The sequence below is a fragment of the Schistosoma haematobium genome, chromosome 6, assembly GCF_000699445.3.
Source record: "Schistosoma haematobium chromosome 6, whole genome shotgun sequence".
NCBI lineage: Eukaryota > Metazoa > Platyhelminthes > Trematoda > Strigeidida > Schistosomatidae > Schistosoma > Schistosoma haematobium.
In genome coordinates, this window is record NC_067201.1 from 18,328,243 (window position 1) to 18,345,702 (window position 17,460).

At 32.9% G+C, this 17,460-nt stretch overlaps 1 protein-coding gene across 1 annotated transcript in view; it reads right to left on the reverse strand.

Moving 5' to 3' along the window:
* Nucleotides 1-8,532: 8,532 nt before the first annotated feature.
* Nucleotides 8,533-17,460, reverse strand: part of MS3_00008699 (uncharacterized protein) — a 48,961-nt gene continuing 40,033 nt past the window's right edge. The window contains exon 10 of the mRNA XM_051217031.1: nt 8,533-16,290. Coding sequence (XP_051065664.1) covers nt 16,159-16,290 — 132 coding nt within the window. The 3' untranslated portion in view covers nt 8,533-16,158. The remainder of the gene's footprint in view (nt 16,291-17,460) is intronic.

Sequence of the window (17,460 nt, forward strand, 5' to 3'; positions counted from 1 at the left end):
AGATTATGTTTATATTCTCTTGATAATGATTAAACTGACCTATTACCGATAAGACAGGTAATCATCCTAACATTTACTCTTAAATAGAGAGGGTAATTTCTGTAACTTATCATAATGTAACGTTGTCTTTTAAATCAACCAAATGTTGTTGTCAATAACATTGATAACATACACTTATAACACACTAAAGTAACATACGCACAGCCAAAACAGGGATCAAAAGGTGAGGGTAATTATGGGAACTCTAATAATGAGCTATTTAGTGCTTCGTAATTTCAGAATAATTATCATTTCGTTGTGAAAAATACACTCATATCGAATACTGTTTTCTGATTATGACTCAGTATATAATAGTTTCTAGTTTCGAGAGTCATTAATAAAAACTAGTTTTAATTTTGTTTGTTAAAAAATACTCTGAGTAAATCATGTTATCAATGATACAATCCACAATAGGTACTCGTGTGAAGTACAAGTATTTAAACATATAAGTCAGTAGAACAGTATTGGATTTATCCAATATCATATATGCAATGATACAACAACACAAAATGTTCAGTATTGTGACTTTGGAGTAATAAAAAGCAGTGATAAGGTATCAATTTCCTTTGTCCAAAAACACTTTCGACTTGCTCTGTCACAATAATGTACAAACTCCGATCCATAAATTTTTAATTAGATACTTCACACTTATTGAAGCGATTGAAAAGAAGAAATATATATATCGATTGCCGTGGTATTTTCTTTTGAACGCTTACAGCATTGAGGATCATGAGAAGTTGCACAGATTTTGTAGCACCACGTGAGTACTTCGTGCTTTACTGATACTAATTGATAGTCAGAATAAATATAAAACAGGGAAATAATTTAAAATATTTGGAACAGTTTTAAAACAGATACCTAGAGGTTTGAGGAAGTCGTAGACTCATCTATATGTATATGTTCCTAAAATCATTGGTTAAAACTATTTAGTTGATTTATATGCAAAGATGGACAGTGGCTAGCAGTGCAATCCGGGACTTAGTAGTGAAGTGGATAACGCGATGGCATTTAAAGCGAACGATATTGAATTCATGTCCCAGAGTGAATACCAACCCTGAGATGCAGACACATCCAGCTGACGAGTCCCAAATAGGACCAAACTCGCGTCCTGCATTCCACTGCTATCCACTACCCGTCTTTGCATATAATACTTGTGAATTAAGGCTATATTGAGGTAATACGCACATTATGCACATATGTCAATAAAAGACTTATCAATTGCAGTCGTAAACATCAATAGGAAGATTCAAAAAAACAATACCAAATGCATATAGTTGACTGATCAATGATTCTATACGTAATTTATTCAAAATATTTTATGGAGTTAGTAACGAACCAGAGAAATAAATAAAAATCTATATTCGCATAAATTCACTCTTTGAATCGAATTTAGGAGAACTTGTAGAATTTTATAAACCGCGCAAAATTTTTTTATACATAATTGAAATTCAATATCTTCATCAGTAGTATGTTCATACAACTTGTACAACGATTATTAGTGAATAAAAGATCATCAATAATATCAAGATAATATCAGTTTTTAAAGTTTTTGTTTTCAGAATTATAAACTGAACATTCCTAATTAGTGGAGACTTTGAAATCATTTATGTAAAAGCAATATGCCTGTCAACATAATAAACATGATAGATTTAGAAAAAGAGAAAAAAAGAAGAATATTCAATCAATAAAATTCATTTCAGTAATTATAGTAAAATCATATTGTTTGTACAAGTTACATGCTTTTTAAAGGAAGGAAGTCATTTCTGCTTCATTTCTTTTCAGAATATAGAGAATTTCTATATAATTCAAGTTGAATAAAGAAAAATACAGTATGATAATAATATTTTAAATGTAAACGGTATACAAGATATAGCATTTTGTATCTAGGATATAGCTGAAATGTTTTTTAATAATCTATGACAACGGTTGTCAGATAATCTGTAGCGTTAAAATAGAGTTTTGGAGTGTTGTGATAGTTTTGAAGGAAGAGTAGTTACATTTTTTTCGCCTGGAAAATGATTAAAGTTTTCTAATGACAAGGGTTTACTTTAGCTTGAAAATACAATTGAAAATCATTATATGAGATCTACTCTTAGGTATACAACTTGTTTTTGCATGATTTTCTGTTAATGTTATTTTTCCAGTATCAGATTCCCGTGTTACTTGTTCTAATTTTTCGAACCGAAATGAATTCCATGCAAATAAACCGAGAATTGGTTTTGAGGATATCAATTCAAGTGCTTTGACTAAATGGAAACTACTGTAAAATGCTGTCACGTACAATGTATTTCCAGAATCTTCCCCTAATATTACTCTAATTTTTATTCAACTATCCAGTTGTCACACAAGATAACATTCTTCGTTAATCCCATTGCTTAAACAATAACTCCCATTAATAATAGAACCAGTGATTAGTGAGTCAATCAGTCAGTCGAAAGCAAGCTATGACCTGGTCCAAATGTTCACTGATTTAAGTGAATACACTTCATATTAAAACGAAGAACGATAAAATTTACGAGATAAAAGTCAAAAGCTATCAAAGCAACGGTATTAATTAAAAACTAGACATGAATAAAATTACTGATGGTCACTTTTTATTAAAACATCACAGTTTTAGAATTTCGTGTGACATTAATTATTCATTTTTTCATAAGACAAATGTATCTGCTACATAAATGATACATCATTTCTCCAGTAATCGGATAAATCTTCTAGTATTGTTTAGATAGGATTACAATTTACATTGTAATCTGAATAAAACCAGTACTAGGGTCATCATGTCTAACTATATTACATCATATGTCGACTTTCAAATTACTACCCTCAAAGTTAAGTACCGTAGAAAAGTTGAAATTAGTTACAATTCAATAAAATAAATGGTATATTTCAATCAAATGCTTGTTGGGATACTACCTAATACAGTCGAACACAAATGTACCAAGCAATTGTGCTTAGAAAGTGTGATCTTCCTAAAAATACTTTTTTCAATTATCAAAATAGCGAATTATTTAGAAACACAATCTTGATATAATCCACTTGACAACAGGACACATTTTCAAACATTATCATTACATAATTATTTTTTTAAAAAGTAATATTTAAAAGTAGATCATTGTTGTTTTGAAAAGAAAGAAGTCTTTCAGTCTGAGGCACGACAGAAATATTTTATTTAAATAATCAATGGGATAATAAAATTGATCAGATATTTTAATTTCACGAGCTTGTATGTGTAGTGTGGAGTCGAGTCGCGATTGGCTATGATCACCACTTTCGGAAGATTACGTGCCAGTTGTTAGGTTGGATCCCTTCGTAGGCCAAAAACCAGAAGGCAGTTGACGGTTGTAATAAGATATATTTGATGGCAATCTCGTGGTATCGAAATAATACTGAGATCGTGCCAAAGTTTATAATCGGAACTCCTAAGCCTACGCGAGTCCGTGCAAGGTTACAGTCAACGGAAGAATGTATGTTTTTAGTACACTTAAACAAACACGTACAGTAAAACAATCACTGGTACAATTGGTTATAATAATAATTGTTTCCATCATACCAATCGCGTTCTTTACATAAAAGTAGGTCACTACATACGTATGAATACAGTGATTTCTCAGGTTTTGAAAGGTGATCTATGATAATGATTATACCGAAAAGAAATCACTAATAGAATTTGAATAGACTAAAAACATAAAACAATGATATACAACGAACTAATAGCTATTGAAGTAAGAGGATTAACTAAACAGTTACGTCCAGTCGTTTATATAATGGAAACTAAAAGGTGATAAATAAACAGTCTTTTCTTATACATTTTATTCATAAAGAGAAATTATTATGTTTGTAAATAATATGAAACTGTTTTTTTATAAAATAACAAACCGTCTATTAAAAGTGTTAGTTGCTTCTGGTTTCAATGTGAAGACCGAAATTGGGATGGAGGTAAATCTAAATGATAAACATTAAACATGAGTTGCGGATCTCATTTACAGACAGTATTCAAACATCATATTTCTACTTTTCTGTTCTATACAATTTCCAACAGTTTTGATTTATATTATTGCTTATGGGCACAAGACTAAATATTTCACATTTAGGAGAATTAAGGCTGTTTAAACTATATACTTGAAAATATCCATTGGATCTACTCCCTTGTGGCGATTAACATATGTAATTTTATTTATCAACACAAACTTTCGTACATATAGGTAGGCCAATTGAAAAATCTCAGACATTCAGCGCTTTTACATTGTCTATGTATTACTGCTAATCTACAGTTAGCCTATAGTCTTAACACCAAAGTATTCTTGACACAGAAACGCATACATATTAACGTAGATCCATTCACTTGTGGACATTCTATAAAGTTATTATTAGTTATTTAAGCGACATCACATCTCCATGTTATATGCATATACACTTCTCCATCGATTAAACGGATAAATGCTAGTGGAGAATAACATCCTAGTCATTTAAAATTGTGTTGTACACATAAAGCTTGAGACGGTTCTTATCATTCAACACACACCCTAACAACATGATTTGTCCTAAATTGGACCTTGAACGCATGATGGATGAATAAATCGTTTTTATCTACACTACAAACAACATTTAAGTCAACATAATGTATATAATTTCCCTTATACAATACAACTTCTGCTTTATGAGGAATAAATAGACTAGTTCATTACAATACAATTATTTGGGTATTTTCTATATAAACCCTAAAAATTTATTTATTAAAACACTGATAGTTAAGATTATTATATCTGAATTATCATTATTTCAATAGTTGAGATCGTGAGTCAATTGAAGCTAGACCACCATGGAAAACCTGAAAGCACTGAACGACCGTCTCGTTCTGTTGTGGGACTCCTCGTCGGTGCGCATACACGACCCCACTTCGCGAGATTAGAACCATTGAAATTACTACAATCTCCACAAAACCCCTTCTGATTATCTTTATATTTTGAAATCAGTTATTTTAACAATATAATAATTTAGATTTGCCTTATTCCAAAAGTCCCTGAATAAAAACTGATGAGCTGATAGTATTGCCTAATTAAATACCTTACAGACATCCTCTTTTCAAAATAACGGTAAACTGGAATTAATGTTATTTTTAACAATACAATTATGTATTTGATGATTTTCATTCTACTTGCACTCCAATGATTCAGAAACAATCTTTTCAACCTTGAACTTGCACTTTTATTTGTTTATTCCTTCATATAAAACATATTAACACCGAATATCATTAAAAACTCAGTCTTTCACATACACACACCAACAATTCGTTTCAGTCATTTATTTTCACATCGTGAACTTTTCACATGATTCCCATGTAACTAACTCATGTTATCCAATTTACTAAATTCGACATCCAAATATGATTGGACTAAGCACAGTATAGATTTGATCTGATTTGAGACACGGGAAAAACGTCAGAGCCTTTCTAAGCTGCCCGCCCTTTCGTTTCAACAACCTTGAACAGCCTGACAAGAGATGGTCATTCCGTATTTCAGTTGTCGTGGGTTTGTTGGGTTGCATGAGTATCAAGTTTTCTCATATTTAAGTCATCTTTTGCTTCATTAAAAAGCACAAAATAACTGCCAAAAGCATTGATTTAGCGTTCTCTGTCTTGTAGTGTACACGGCTCTGTTGTTGCTTCGTAACTTGATCTGTGATCCCAACTGCTGTAGTAAACCTCAACGAAATGTCAAGTCACCGGCAAATCTAAAGTATTTGTAGTACTTCCTTGGGTTATTATTTGTTTCGAGGAATACCTTTCTATAATTAATGATTTCTGTTTGTAGTGCTTCATGCTCAAGTGACATTTCAGTCGACCTTAGCGATGCTTTTCATAGTATGATATTGAACAAGCGTTTCGCATGCTGGGATGACTTAGATAGCGCGCTGAAAGAGTTCCAAAAAGTATGGAAGAATAATTTTATCCCTTCTCAGATTACCCCTACTTATTACATCTACACGGAAAGCAAGTTACTGAAGGATGTCAGGTTCAAATACCTGTTTGTTACGTTTCACTGTACATTTGGTCATAAGCGTGAGAACTTTAATATCTGACATTTAAGGTCTAAATTCCTTAATTGCCAATCAAAGTTCTGTGTGAGAATGGAGGAGCAAGGATATGTCATCAAATCCTACAAGATGAAAACGGCGACCGGTTGTTTATGGTTGACTGTGGACAGCATTATAAAGTGGATGTAAGCACTTGTGAGTGCATTTGTAGAATATTTTTTACGTTTCGATATACTTGCCGCCATATGCTACAGGCATATGTTAAGACACGAACTATTACAGGTAAGCTTAATTAATTATAAAATATAAACTGTATAGCTCATCAACTTCTTAGGCATTGCAGCGGATGGAAGCTACATATTACGCAGAACTTCCAAAATAACATAACAATTGCATTACCGAGACTTAGTGATGAGTATATAAGGATTCTACGACGCCAAAGAATTTACGGGCATCACATCATTGAGAAATATGGTGAACGTTTCGCGACGGAAGTTGAGAAAAAAGTCAACAAATATTATTTAAAAATGAAGAATATTTGAGCGAACAATTGTTTTCAATAACTTCATTATCAGGCTCTACAGTTATAAGAATTATAAGAATTATCAATAACAACTTGCAAACTTGTTTTTGTGCATCAGTATTAATGATGATTCAATAAACTTTTGCATAATTTTTATTTTCCTCTTATTCCTACTTTCATGGGGATGAATACCAATAATGTTCAAGAGTAAGTTTCTGTAAGAATTAAGAAGGAATAAGTGACACTACTTCCAAGTAAGGTCTTACAGATTAGGCACCCACATGACATATTTACCGTCGTTGGATTACGTTTATTATCAAATTAGTATCAGTACCTAACTAGACTCTAATTTCATGCGATAAGTTCTGTTTATGAATTTAAGTAAAACCAGAAGAAATATTGATGCAGAATAATATGAATTGATTATATTTCGTGGTTTCTCGTCAGCTGCTTACAACCAAATACGTGTTAGAATTTAACATTGATGTATGAAACAATTGACATAACTGAATGTAAAGAATTGGAATAACGTAGGTTACTAATAATAACTATATACATATGTATATATGCAATAACAGGTCAGAGGTTATTTGTTGTTAGAATCAAGGAAACATTAACGATGGGTGGTTAATAATCGAGCGGAGTTCAGAGACGGATAAGATAAGTGGTGTGAAAATTTTATAGGTAATAAAGGATGCTCCCGTGGAGAAAGCTATATTGGGCGCACTACCAGGCAACTGAACCAACTAGTTAGTGAACACCTCCCTTCGTGGCTAAGAAAAGGTTACGTCAAAACAATACGCAGCTCGGTCCTATCACACTTGATCATATAGTGGACAGAAACAAGTCGTTCAAAGTTATTTATCAGATTCCCACTAGTTTTCCTTATGGTGTTCGATCTCGTCTCTTACACATAGCAGAAGCTATAGGAATCCGAGCCAACAAGCCAAGTCTCTGTGTTCAGAAGAAATTTGTAACTCCCTTATCTCTCCCCTGGCCTTTAGTAATAAACGAATTAATTAATTTATTTATTCTTTTTCTTTCTCTTCGTTTATTATTTTTCTTCACACCCTCCTACCACTTTATTTTCTCTAAACTATACGTTTCATGGTCCAATTATCTGAATATTTCTTATTACGTCATCTTATAATTTTATAATTGTTATCTCAGTTTCTATATTTTTCTAATCATTGATCTATTTCAGATTGATTTGAACCTTTATTATTGCGTATCAAAACTAATGCACCTGTTGTCACACCATCAATTTGTACTTTTCACATTTTACTTATTATGTAATCTTTTCCATTCACAATTGATTGATCACTGGGTGGTGATCAATGTCATGCTTGTCTAGTCCTTATTAGTGCAGATCGAATGCTATCGATCATGTTGCAATGTGGCCAACAGTCTAGGTGACTCGACACTGCGGGCACTATGTATTGAGATTTAGATGGTGGTTGGAGGTAGTCAACAGGAACCCTGGACCCGGGTTTCGTGCTACTTGGCACTCGTCAGCAAGGTGTACCTGTAATCTTGAGGGAACTGATGCTCCCTGTGATCAATCAATTGTGATTACATCTCAGTCCTACAGGAGGTTAGTCACGGCTCGGATAGCTCAGTGGTAACGTCTCTGACTGTGAAGCTGAGTGACACGAGGTCGAAACCGCCAGGGAGCATCAGTTCCCTCAAGATTACAGGTACACATTGCTGACGAGTGCCAAGTAGCACGAAACCCGGGTCCAGGGTTTCCTGTTGACTACCTCCAACCAGCATCTAAATCTTTTCCATTGTTATCATTGACTTATAAACTACCTTGATTAGTTTACTAATTTCGTATATGCATATAAATATTACTGTATATTAGAGTAAAGCCTGATGAGGATCTAATCGAAAACAATATTGTTCGCTTATATGTGTTGTTCTAAATAAAAGATTAGTGGAATTAAGAACTGATACGTTGTGTTACGTAATAATTGAATAGAATTTGAAGAGTTCACATAATTGAAGAGGATCAAGTGAGCGGGTATGAGTGGCAGGGGGGTTTAAGAAATTGGTAACTAAATATGAAAAAATAAAATGAATTATTATGTAATCCATCGTATTACTTGTTAGTTCCATGAATTCACGAATTATAATGAATTCATATTATTCTGCATCAATATTTGTTATGGCGTTATTTAGACTAATTATACATACATACACGATTTATAATGTAAAACACTGAGTATAGTTGTTATATTTATATTTAAATGATTCATTAGATGTATGAAAATGTCAGTAGGCAATATAAAACATAGTTATCGTAAACTTGTAAACTGGTTTTCCATACGATCTTCCATAGTCACGAATTCCTTTAGTTGTTCACCGGCGTAGACTTTATCACAAAGCTTTGAGGACCTTAATAGCTTCATACAGTTCTGAAAATAACAAATCAGTCGTGAAACAAACAATTAAACTTAGTTATCAGTGTCACATTCAATAAGTGATTTAGGATTCCGTTAATAGAAATTCATTGATTATCCTTACAACAGACACATCAGAAATTAGTGTTAATTACAATTAGGTTCAGTTACCATGCTCACAACAAACAGGCATCGTTCGACTTATGACGAAAATGTGACTGATTAGTGTTGCACTTATAGTAATGTTATACACAGTTCCTTGCTTCAACCTACATTTTACAAACAGCTATAAACATTCAGGTTCAACATCACCGTAATTAAGGAGGTGAATGAAATGCAAATGGTTTCACAGCTCATTTTTGCATATAACTTCGATATGGGTAAATTGATGACTAACATGACCACAGGTCATAAACAATTAGAAAAGAACGTTTGTGTCCACTCGTCAACATAGCCAAAAGCAACACATTATTATTATTATTATTATTATTAATGGCTATGTAGTACGTGCTTACTATTAATAATAATCGACTATCTATTGGTGATTTTGTCTTCCAGATTAAACGTTACATATCTCCACATATTATCTTGTACAATACTTTGTTACTTTAGCAATGTTTGTCCTATTGCTGAGTTTCGTGGCCAGAAAGGAGATATGAGTGTTAGAAATTTGTGATTTAGTTTGGATTGCTCGTTCAATTTTCGCCACGTATTTGGCCTGAATAACTTTGGACTTATACCGAGTCAGCCTGTAACGCGGTAAGAATTCAAAAATCAACTCATTAATACTTGTTATTTGATTCTATTTCATCTAGGGTTGTGTCGTATCATACACTGAGAGCTTCAAATCCCCATCATATAACCATGAACGCCTCATTATGTTATTAGTTTACTTTATATCATGTTTATGATGTCAATCAGTCAGCTTAATTGCTTTAACCTACAGTTTACAAACAACTACCAACATCCAAGTTCAACAACACCATAATTAAGAACGTGAATTGAATATAAAAGTTCTTAAAGCTCACTTTCCTATAAAACTCTGATTACGGTCTATTTTTGACTTGATAAACGGTGAATTTCACTAGCCTGAATTAGTAATGTTACAAATAACCACATAAAGCTTACTAAACATTCACACAGGATGTCAGCAACAAATATGTCAAACTACTAATAAACTGCAATAAATGTCATGTAACAAGCACAAACATTACGAAAATTAACGTGAGACGGAAAAAACTGTTTATACTTGATAAATAACGACATCCCAAAATCCTCTACAATATGTCACGTGTGCGCGAAAACCATGGCGTAACAGCATGACTGTGCCCTGATTTGATTGTTAAAACGTTATATGTTTGCTTGATGATTTTGATTATTCTACCCTGAAGAAGTCCAGACAAGTTAGCTGGACGAAACGTTGGAATTATTTAAATTTTAATCGCTGAGATTAATTCAAATATAATTTTCATATATAATGACTTCTCTATACTCGGCGCCCGACTTCTGTCAGATTATTCATACAAACTAAATAATTATCAGTTTTTTTTCTGTTTTTTTTTCACTGAAGATGATAAACTAATTGAATAGGTAAATTTTATTATAAAGTTAAAAACAACAGTCAGTTGATTAATGCGACTTAAAAAAAAGAAAAGAGAAAAAGAAAATTAGAAAAATCAGATAAGTAATGAAGGAATAAAAATATAAACTATGAGCATTGAAGCAAAAAAACAAATAAACTAACACTTCTTTACTGAATCATTTTATAATTGAATTACACCTTTAAAACTTTCATTTTAAACAAGCGTAATAAAATGTGACAATAGAAAAGATAAAAACAACAGGTTATATTTAAAAGAACAATTATCCAAAACTCAATGGTTAATAGGTGAAAATTATCCATAATCTTATTTGTAGATGTATATATAGAAATGTTTAATTGTGAAAGACAAAGGAATAATGATTCATTCTTAGCCTAACTGGACATGTTTTATAAATGTCGTCCCAGAGAATTACACGTCGTGTAGTTCTGGAAGTGGTGGAAAGTTTTCGTACTTGCACAGCATGATAGTGCTTTCCCAATTTATGAAAACCATACATAACATACAGTACGTAATTTGCACATCTTCCACCAGTTGGCCTTTACATGATTCATGATTCTTCCAATTCCGTTTTGATTACAATTACTTTTTGTTTCCCTCCATCGTTTCTTTAACTGAATCTTCCCAATCTTCTTCACTCATGCATTCTACTTCCGACTGGTTCTGCATACTACCTATACCTGTCAACATAAGTAGTATACATCGCACCACAACCATCATCAAAAAAGTACAACTATTTACAAACAATTGACTACACAAGATAAGCAATGTTCATTTTCCGGATACCATTAGCAACAACGTACTGTGTGAGAGAACAAAATGGCTTCCAGCTGAAGAGGAAAGTAAGAAAAGATGTTGGAAGTGGATAGGACATGCAATGAAAAAACGAACAAACTGCATCACGAGGCAAGCTCTAGCATGGAATTCTGAATAGTTAAGAAAAAAGTCCAAGGAACACATTGTGTCGGTAATTGGAAGCAGACTTTAAGAGAATGAATAGCAGTTGTAAACAACTGTCAAGGATTTTCCAGGACAGAGTTGGTTGGAGAATATTGTTGGGCGGCGTAAGTAAGATAAAGGAATGACATTGTACCTCTTTCATACGTCTTCAAGATCCGGTATCGTTTAACTTCATTATTTATATACTAATCAGAGGAAATCTTTTCAGTGATAACTTCCAAAGAAACAGTATGATTATATTTGTAGTTATTTAGCATGTATTCTGTTTGAAAATACAGTGGAATCGCTAGCTCAGAATACAGAATATTAAAGGGTCAAGTAATGATCTAATGGCTGGCGATTTATAGGTAAAATAGTACTAGTTACCTGATAATTACATGATGAACGAGAATAAGTGAAATAGTGACTTTTCCGTATGATTGTGGATATTGTTGAATTTCAGTGAATTCATGAACCAATGTAAATTAGATCACCATTGAAAACCTGAAGGTACTGGATGGCCGTTTCTTCCTTATATGGGAACCATCAGTAGTGTGCATCAAAGGCTCCGCAACTGGGAATCGAGACAGGAACTTTGGTCTTGGACGCCTAACCTCTAGACCAATGAAACGGTTGCACAGTTCTGCATGCACACTACTGAGGATTCTTATACTAATACGGAACGACAACCCACTGATGGCAGGTTTTCAGTGGTGGTCGATTCATGATTTCAACGAATTCCAATGAAAAATTGAACGTTGTAATTATAGCTGATTAACAACTTAAAAAAATAAGAATTAGTAACAAATGACTACTAGATATTGAAAGTAGAAAGAGTTTACCTGGTTCCGTAAAAACACGCAAAATCAGTAGCATAAAGTGAGATCCATGGAAGCGTATCTCCGAGTATGACTGAACTTGTCTCTCAAAAGCAGTAATGGTTCACTTTTAAGGAAGATCATAAATACTATTCACATCACAATTCTTTTTAATTGATCAATGCAGTAAAGCGAACTGTCTTAAAGCGAGTGAAAACTAAGAAGACACACCAAAGTTGATATATTAATTGATCGACTCATTTTTAAGTTCTGCATACTAAACCAATACGCCTAATCTGTCACTCTTTCATAGTACTAGCCGCCTTTGTCCTTCTTACGCTTATTGGTCAAAAATTATTTTTCCTTTCTAATATTCCATAACTACTAGTTATTTCATATCACAATATTTATTTATTTGTTTTTCGTCTTGTTCACCTTATTCATAATTACCAGGTAGACAATATTATCTCATGCAACCAAAGTCTTAATCTTGTCATTTTTCACTAACCATCTCAATATGTACAAAAAGCTATTATTTCGTAAGTTCAGTTATTTAGAGTCCGTTTACCCTAAAATTAACTTTTCCTAATAACTATAAATTTGGACCTAGTCGTAGAAATAGGTGTTTTGCTGAAAGGTAAATCTGCGTTCAAATATTTTCGTCATAAGAACTGTCTACTTTGACCATTTGTCAGTAGCTACGGATATTATTAGCAATTTTCTCAAGATATTGACGGAAATGTGAAATCAAGCTGATTGGATACGCAGAAACACTAAAACTAAATCAAAATTGAAACTCAGGAAATAATAATTCTACGTAACCAATAGTTGAGTTTAGGAATTCTAAGGATTTTGAATGAATTTTATAAATCAGCATTTGAGGTATTTAGAAACGAAGTTTTTAATATAGATGGGGACTGTTGAGTTGAAAATACCAAGTCAAAACATTGGATTAACTGAAACGCCACCAAACAGTCCACCAAGATAATAAGGATTACCATTCGGAATCGAGTGAAGCTGAAGTATTTCTCTTCAAATGATCAACCACTTTGAGTGTGTAATTTAAACAAAGAAAGGTAGGAATCAATTAATAATTAAACAATTCTGTTGAAAATTATCTTTATGCAATGACGAATAATACTGTCATCATTTTAAATAATAATTAATTATTCAGAAAATGTATATCAACAACTTAGAAAAAATTGTTTTCATCGATTGTTTTCTCTTGACGATCACAACACTTACTATGAATCTAACTTATTTATTCTTTTATTTATATTTTTAACACCTCCAGTATTGTTGTAAATTATTCACTCATCGTTCGTTGTAACATCTTTACTTCATATTAAAAATTAATTCGATATCTATTGCTTTATCATACATCAAAAACAGGATAAGTAAACATGCGACCAGAATATATGAAATATAAATGAAAAAATACGCATAATAATAACTGATATTTATCAGTTTGTAGTGAAAACCACCTGAATAAACAATCCCCACAGAGCCAGATTAATAAAGAAGTTATCGTGTGATCACTAGTGACTAGTGTCAAAAATGATTCCTCCGATTTACAGCGAAAAGTAATTATCTCTCGAGTATACTAAGTTGGCGCTGATCGACGGGCACAGAGGTGCTTGTGAAAAACGAAAGTTCTAATGAACGTTTATCCAGGTTCTTCAGTGCAACATGGTTTCTATGATGAAAATTACGTCGTAAGCATACAAATATCCCCATTCAAAACGTCTCAACATCCCAACAGAGTATTAATTATCTAAACAAGTAAGACTAGTATAGGACACTACAGGCGAACAGCTTGCTTGATATTAGTTTTAGCTAGATGCGTAGAACAAAAAAATAAGCCTACAAATTGACAATATTGTGCTTGAAGATTACTTAAGATACTAATGAACAAGTTTTAAAAAATATAATAATATGACGTAAGAAATCATTCATCACTGAAAAAGTACAGGCTAACACTAATCTTCACAGATTTACACCGTAGATATTAAGATGTTAACAATAGTGCTACCCAAAAGCTAAACAGTTGGGTCCAACTTCGTAATCGTAAAACATTATTTATTTATTTAAACACATAAACATTGGTACAAGCGGGCACCAAATATACATGCGCCACACAATAACAATGACGCCAATAACAGTTATCATTGATTTGTGTGAGGGCTGTGGTACTGCCCGAACGCCCAGACATAAGCAGGTGATTTTCTTAGGGGGTCACACCCGGAGCCTATGACCTAAAGGTTTGATCCACAAGGCAGAGGAGCAACGTCAGGAGATGCAGTCACATGATAATCGGTGACCAACAATTAGTTAATACGCCATTTGTTCCTTCAGGATCCTGGAGCCCATGTGCACCATTGGTTTGGAATCGGGGTTTTACAACTCTCCTAGTTGGACCCTCCACATCCACCAACACGGTTAAAGCGCCGGACATTCGCTTTTCGTTCTCTCGATTTCGTAAACAACAGTAATGCCGTGAGAAGGCAGTGAGTAGGACTTCCCTGGCAGTGGTTGTATGCACGTGTTCATGTTAGAGCATTTCGAGAGGGAGCGCTGACTCTCTCCACTCTGACGTACCAGGGCATTTGGGCGCGAAAAATATACAGAAAGATAAGTTAAAATCCATGACTGGTGAGAAATCGAATAATTTATTAATTATTTGGTATCAGTAAGAAATTTTCAGCAAATAATTCAGCTATACAAATGACTTATGTTTAAAATCTAAGGCATTAAATTACGGTTTTGTGACAGAACACCCAGAAACATGTCATGTACTCATTATATAACTTCTGATTGACTAGTTCAAATTTATATATTATGAAGACAATGAATAATATAATACACACAGTTGATATTATGAAGAATAACATTAAAATTAATAGCGATGACGAAACAACAAAAAATTAAATCTACTAGTAAAACAATATCTGCCAGTGTTACATACTAGCACATACAGTTATGGTAGAAACACGGGGATATAAACACACGAAGACAAACAAATGAACAGTATATGAGACGAACAAAACGATATTCTCAAATAATCCACAAATTGAATCTTGTCAAGGGGTGAATTAATAATCATTCACATACTACCATATCAGAAAGAATTAAATAACTGTATGTTCTGAGAAGTTTAAATGCATGCAGTAACAAGTTCTTTTTTTAAAAACATGACAAAAAATGCCTAAAAATAACTTTCGCTGTAGGTAATGGTCAAATGAGATTAGATGAATACGAAAAATATTCTATTCTATTTACTAGTAAATATTAATTTATGTACAGTAAAATTTCCTTCCTAATAACAATCTTTCGATTAATCTGTAGTATGAAATATATGAGCAGTGCTTGTTTAGACTAGACAATAATAAATAAACAACGTTAGAGAGATAAATAGGAAAGATAATAGTCAAACGACATAGTGTATATTAAGTGATTTGCGAAAGTAATGATTACAAAAAATGAAAAGAGAAAAATCTATAATGCTTGGGTCATCATCTATCATGTAATCATAAATGAACCGACAAGTTAATATGATAAAATAAATCTATAGAGAATGAAATAGGAATAACAACAAGATCATTTGATATGAACATACAGCAAAAGCACAAGTATAAACAACACACACACACATAGATAGATATACATGATAAATAAACACATGGAAACAATATCTAACACTAAAGAAAATATAAAAAAAGAAAACCACGAGAAACAAAAACAAAACAGATTATCTGGCTTCTTTAATATCAAAGCAATTAGTGAAAGTAGATCATTTAATTGGATTATGGTCTTAGTGGTGGTGGTATCGGTGGAGCTGGTACTGTTGATTGAATATTAGTTAGATCAGTATTACTATTAAATGTATTACCTTGATAAGAATCGATTGTTTCATCACCGAAATCACTGAGGTTACGCTAAAATAGTACAATAATAACGGTAATGTAATATGTGAAAACTTTATCAATAGTTTAAATAAAATCAGTTAACTGTTTTCAATTTTTTCATTGTATTATTCACTTGATTGATTAGATCAAAACATCGAACTTTGCTTCGTAAGATGTAGCAGCATAATTCATGTGTGTCATGTTATGACTTCTGCCACCCCCACGTGGCAAAATCGCCCATCAGATTAAACTTAGCGTTGTAACATTTGCCGGCCTGGGCATGATTTTGATAGCATTGATATTGTCGGGATCTGACTGACGACCATCTTTATCAAATATATATCCAAGGTACCTAGGAGACTCGAACAAGAATTCACAATTTCCTTTTTGTAACTGAAACCTAGCTTGCGGTATTTTAGTAAGCACAATGTCCAACAGACTCATTAGTTTCGGAATAATAGAATCAACAACTATAATGTCATCCAAATAAACTGTCACACCTTTTAGATTAAATATCATGGTATCCACTATTTGCTGGAAAATTGCTGGTGCTGTTTTAACCCGAACAGTAATAGAGTTCACGGTGAGTATTAATCGTTAGAAACTCCTTTGAATATGTGTCAACTTTCACTTGTAAGTGGGCTTCAGATAAATCAAGTTTAGAAAAACAATAATAATAATAAATCATCTGGCAAAGGTTATGGGTATGAATGATTTGATAGAGCATCGTTTAATCCTGTTGAAAAATCTGCACAAAGACAAGTAGTTCTGTTCGCTTTTTGAACTACTATAATTGGTGCTGCCCGTGTCGAGTAATTAATAGATTGTATGACACCGAGCTTCTCTAGCCGGTCGAATTCTTCGTCAATTTCGTCAATAGCTGCATATGGAACTTGACGTTTTGGACGAAAAACAGGTTTTACATCTTGTCGTAAGTATAATTTTGCCTTTCGAATTGTGGAGCATCCTAACTTATTCTGGAACAAGCTTGTATGTTTCCACAAAAGGTCTTCTATCGTTATGGCTTTCCTAGTTACATGAACAACGGGCAGATCTTTAAGGCTATTTGAGCTTTTCATCTTACATATTTCGCTCAATGGTACATCCCATAGATTTAGTTTGTCTATCCAATCTATACCAATAAGGTCTAAATTATATCTGTTCGTTAAATAACAATTTTCTGTAAAGTAGATATTTCAG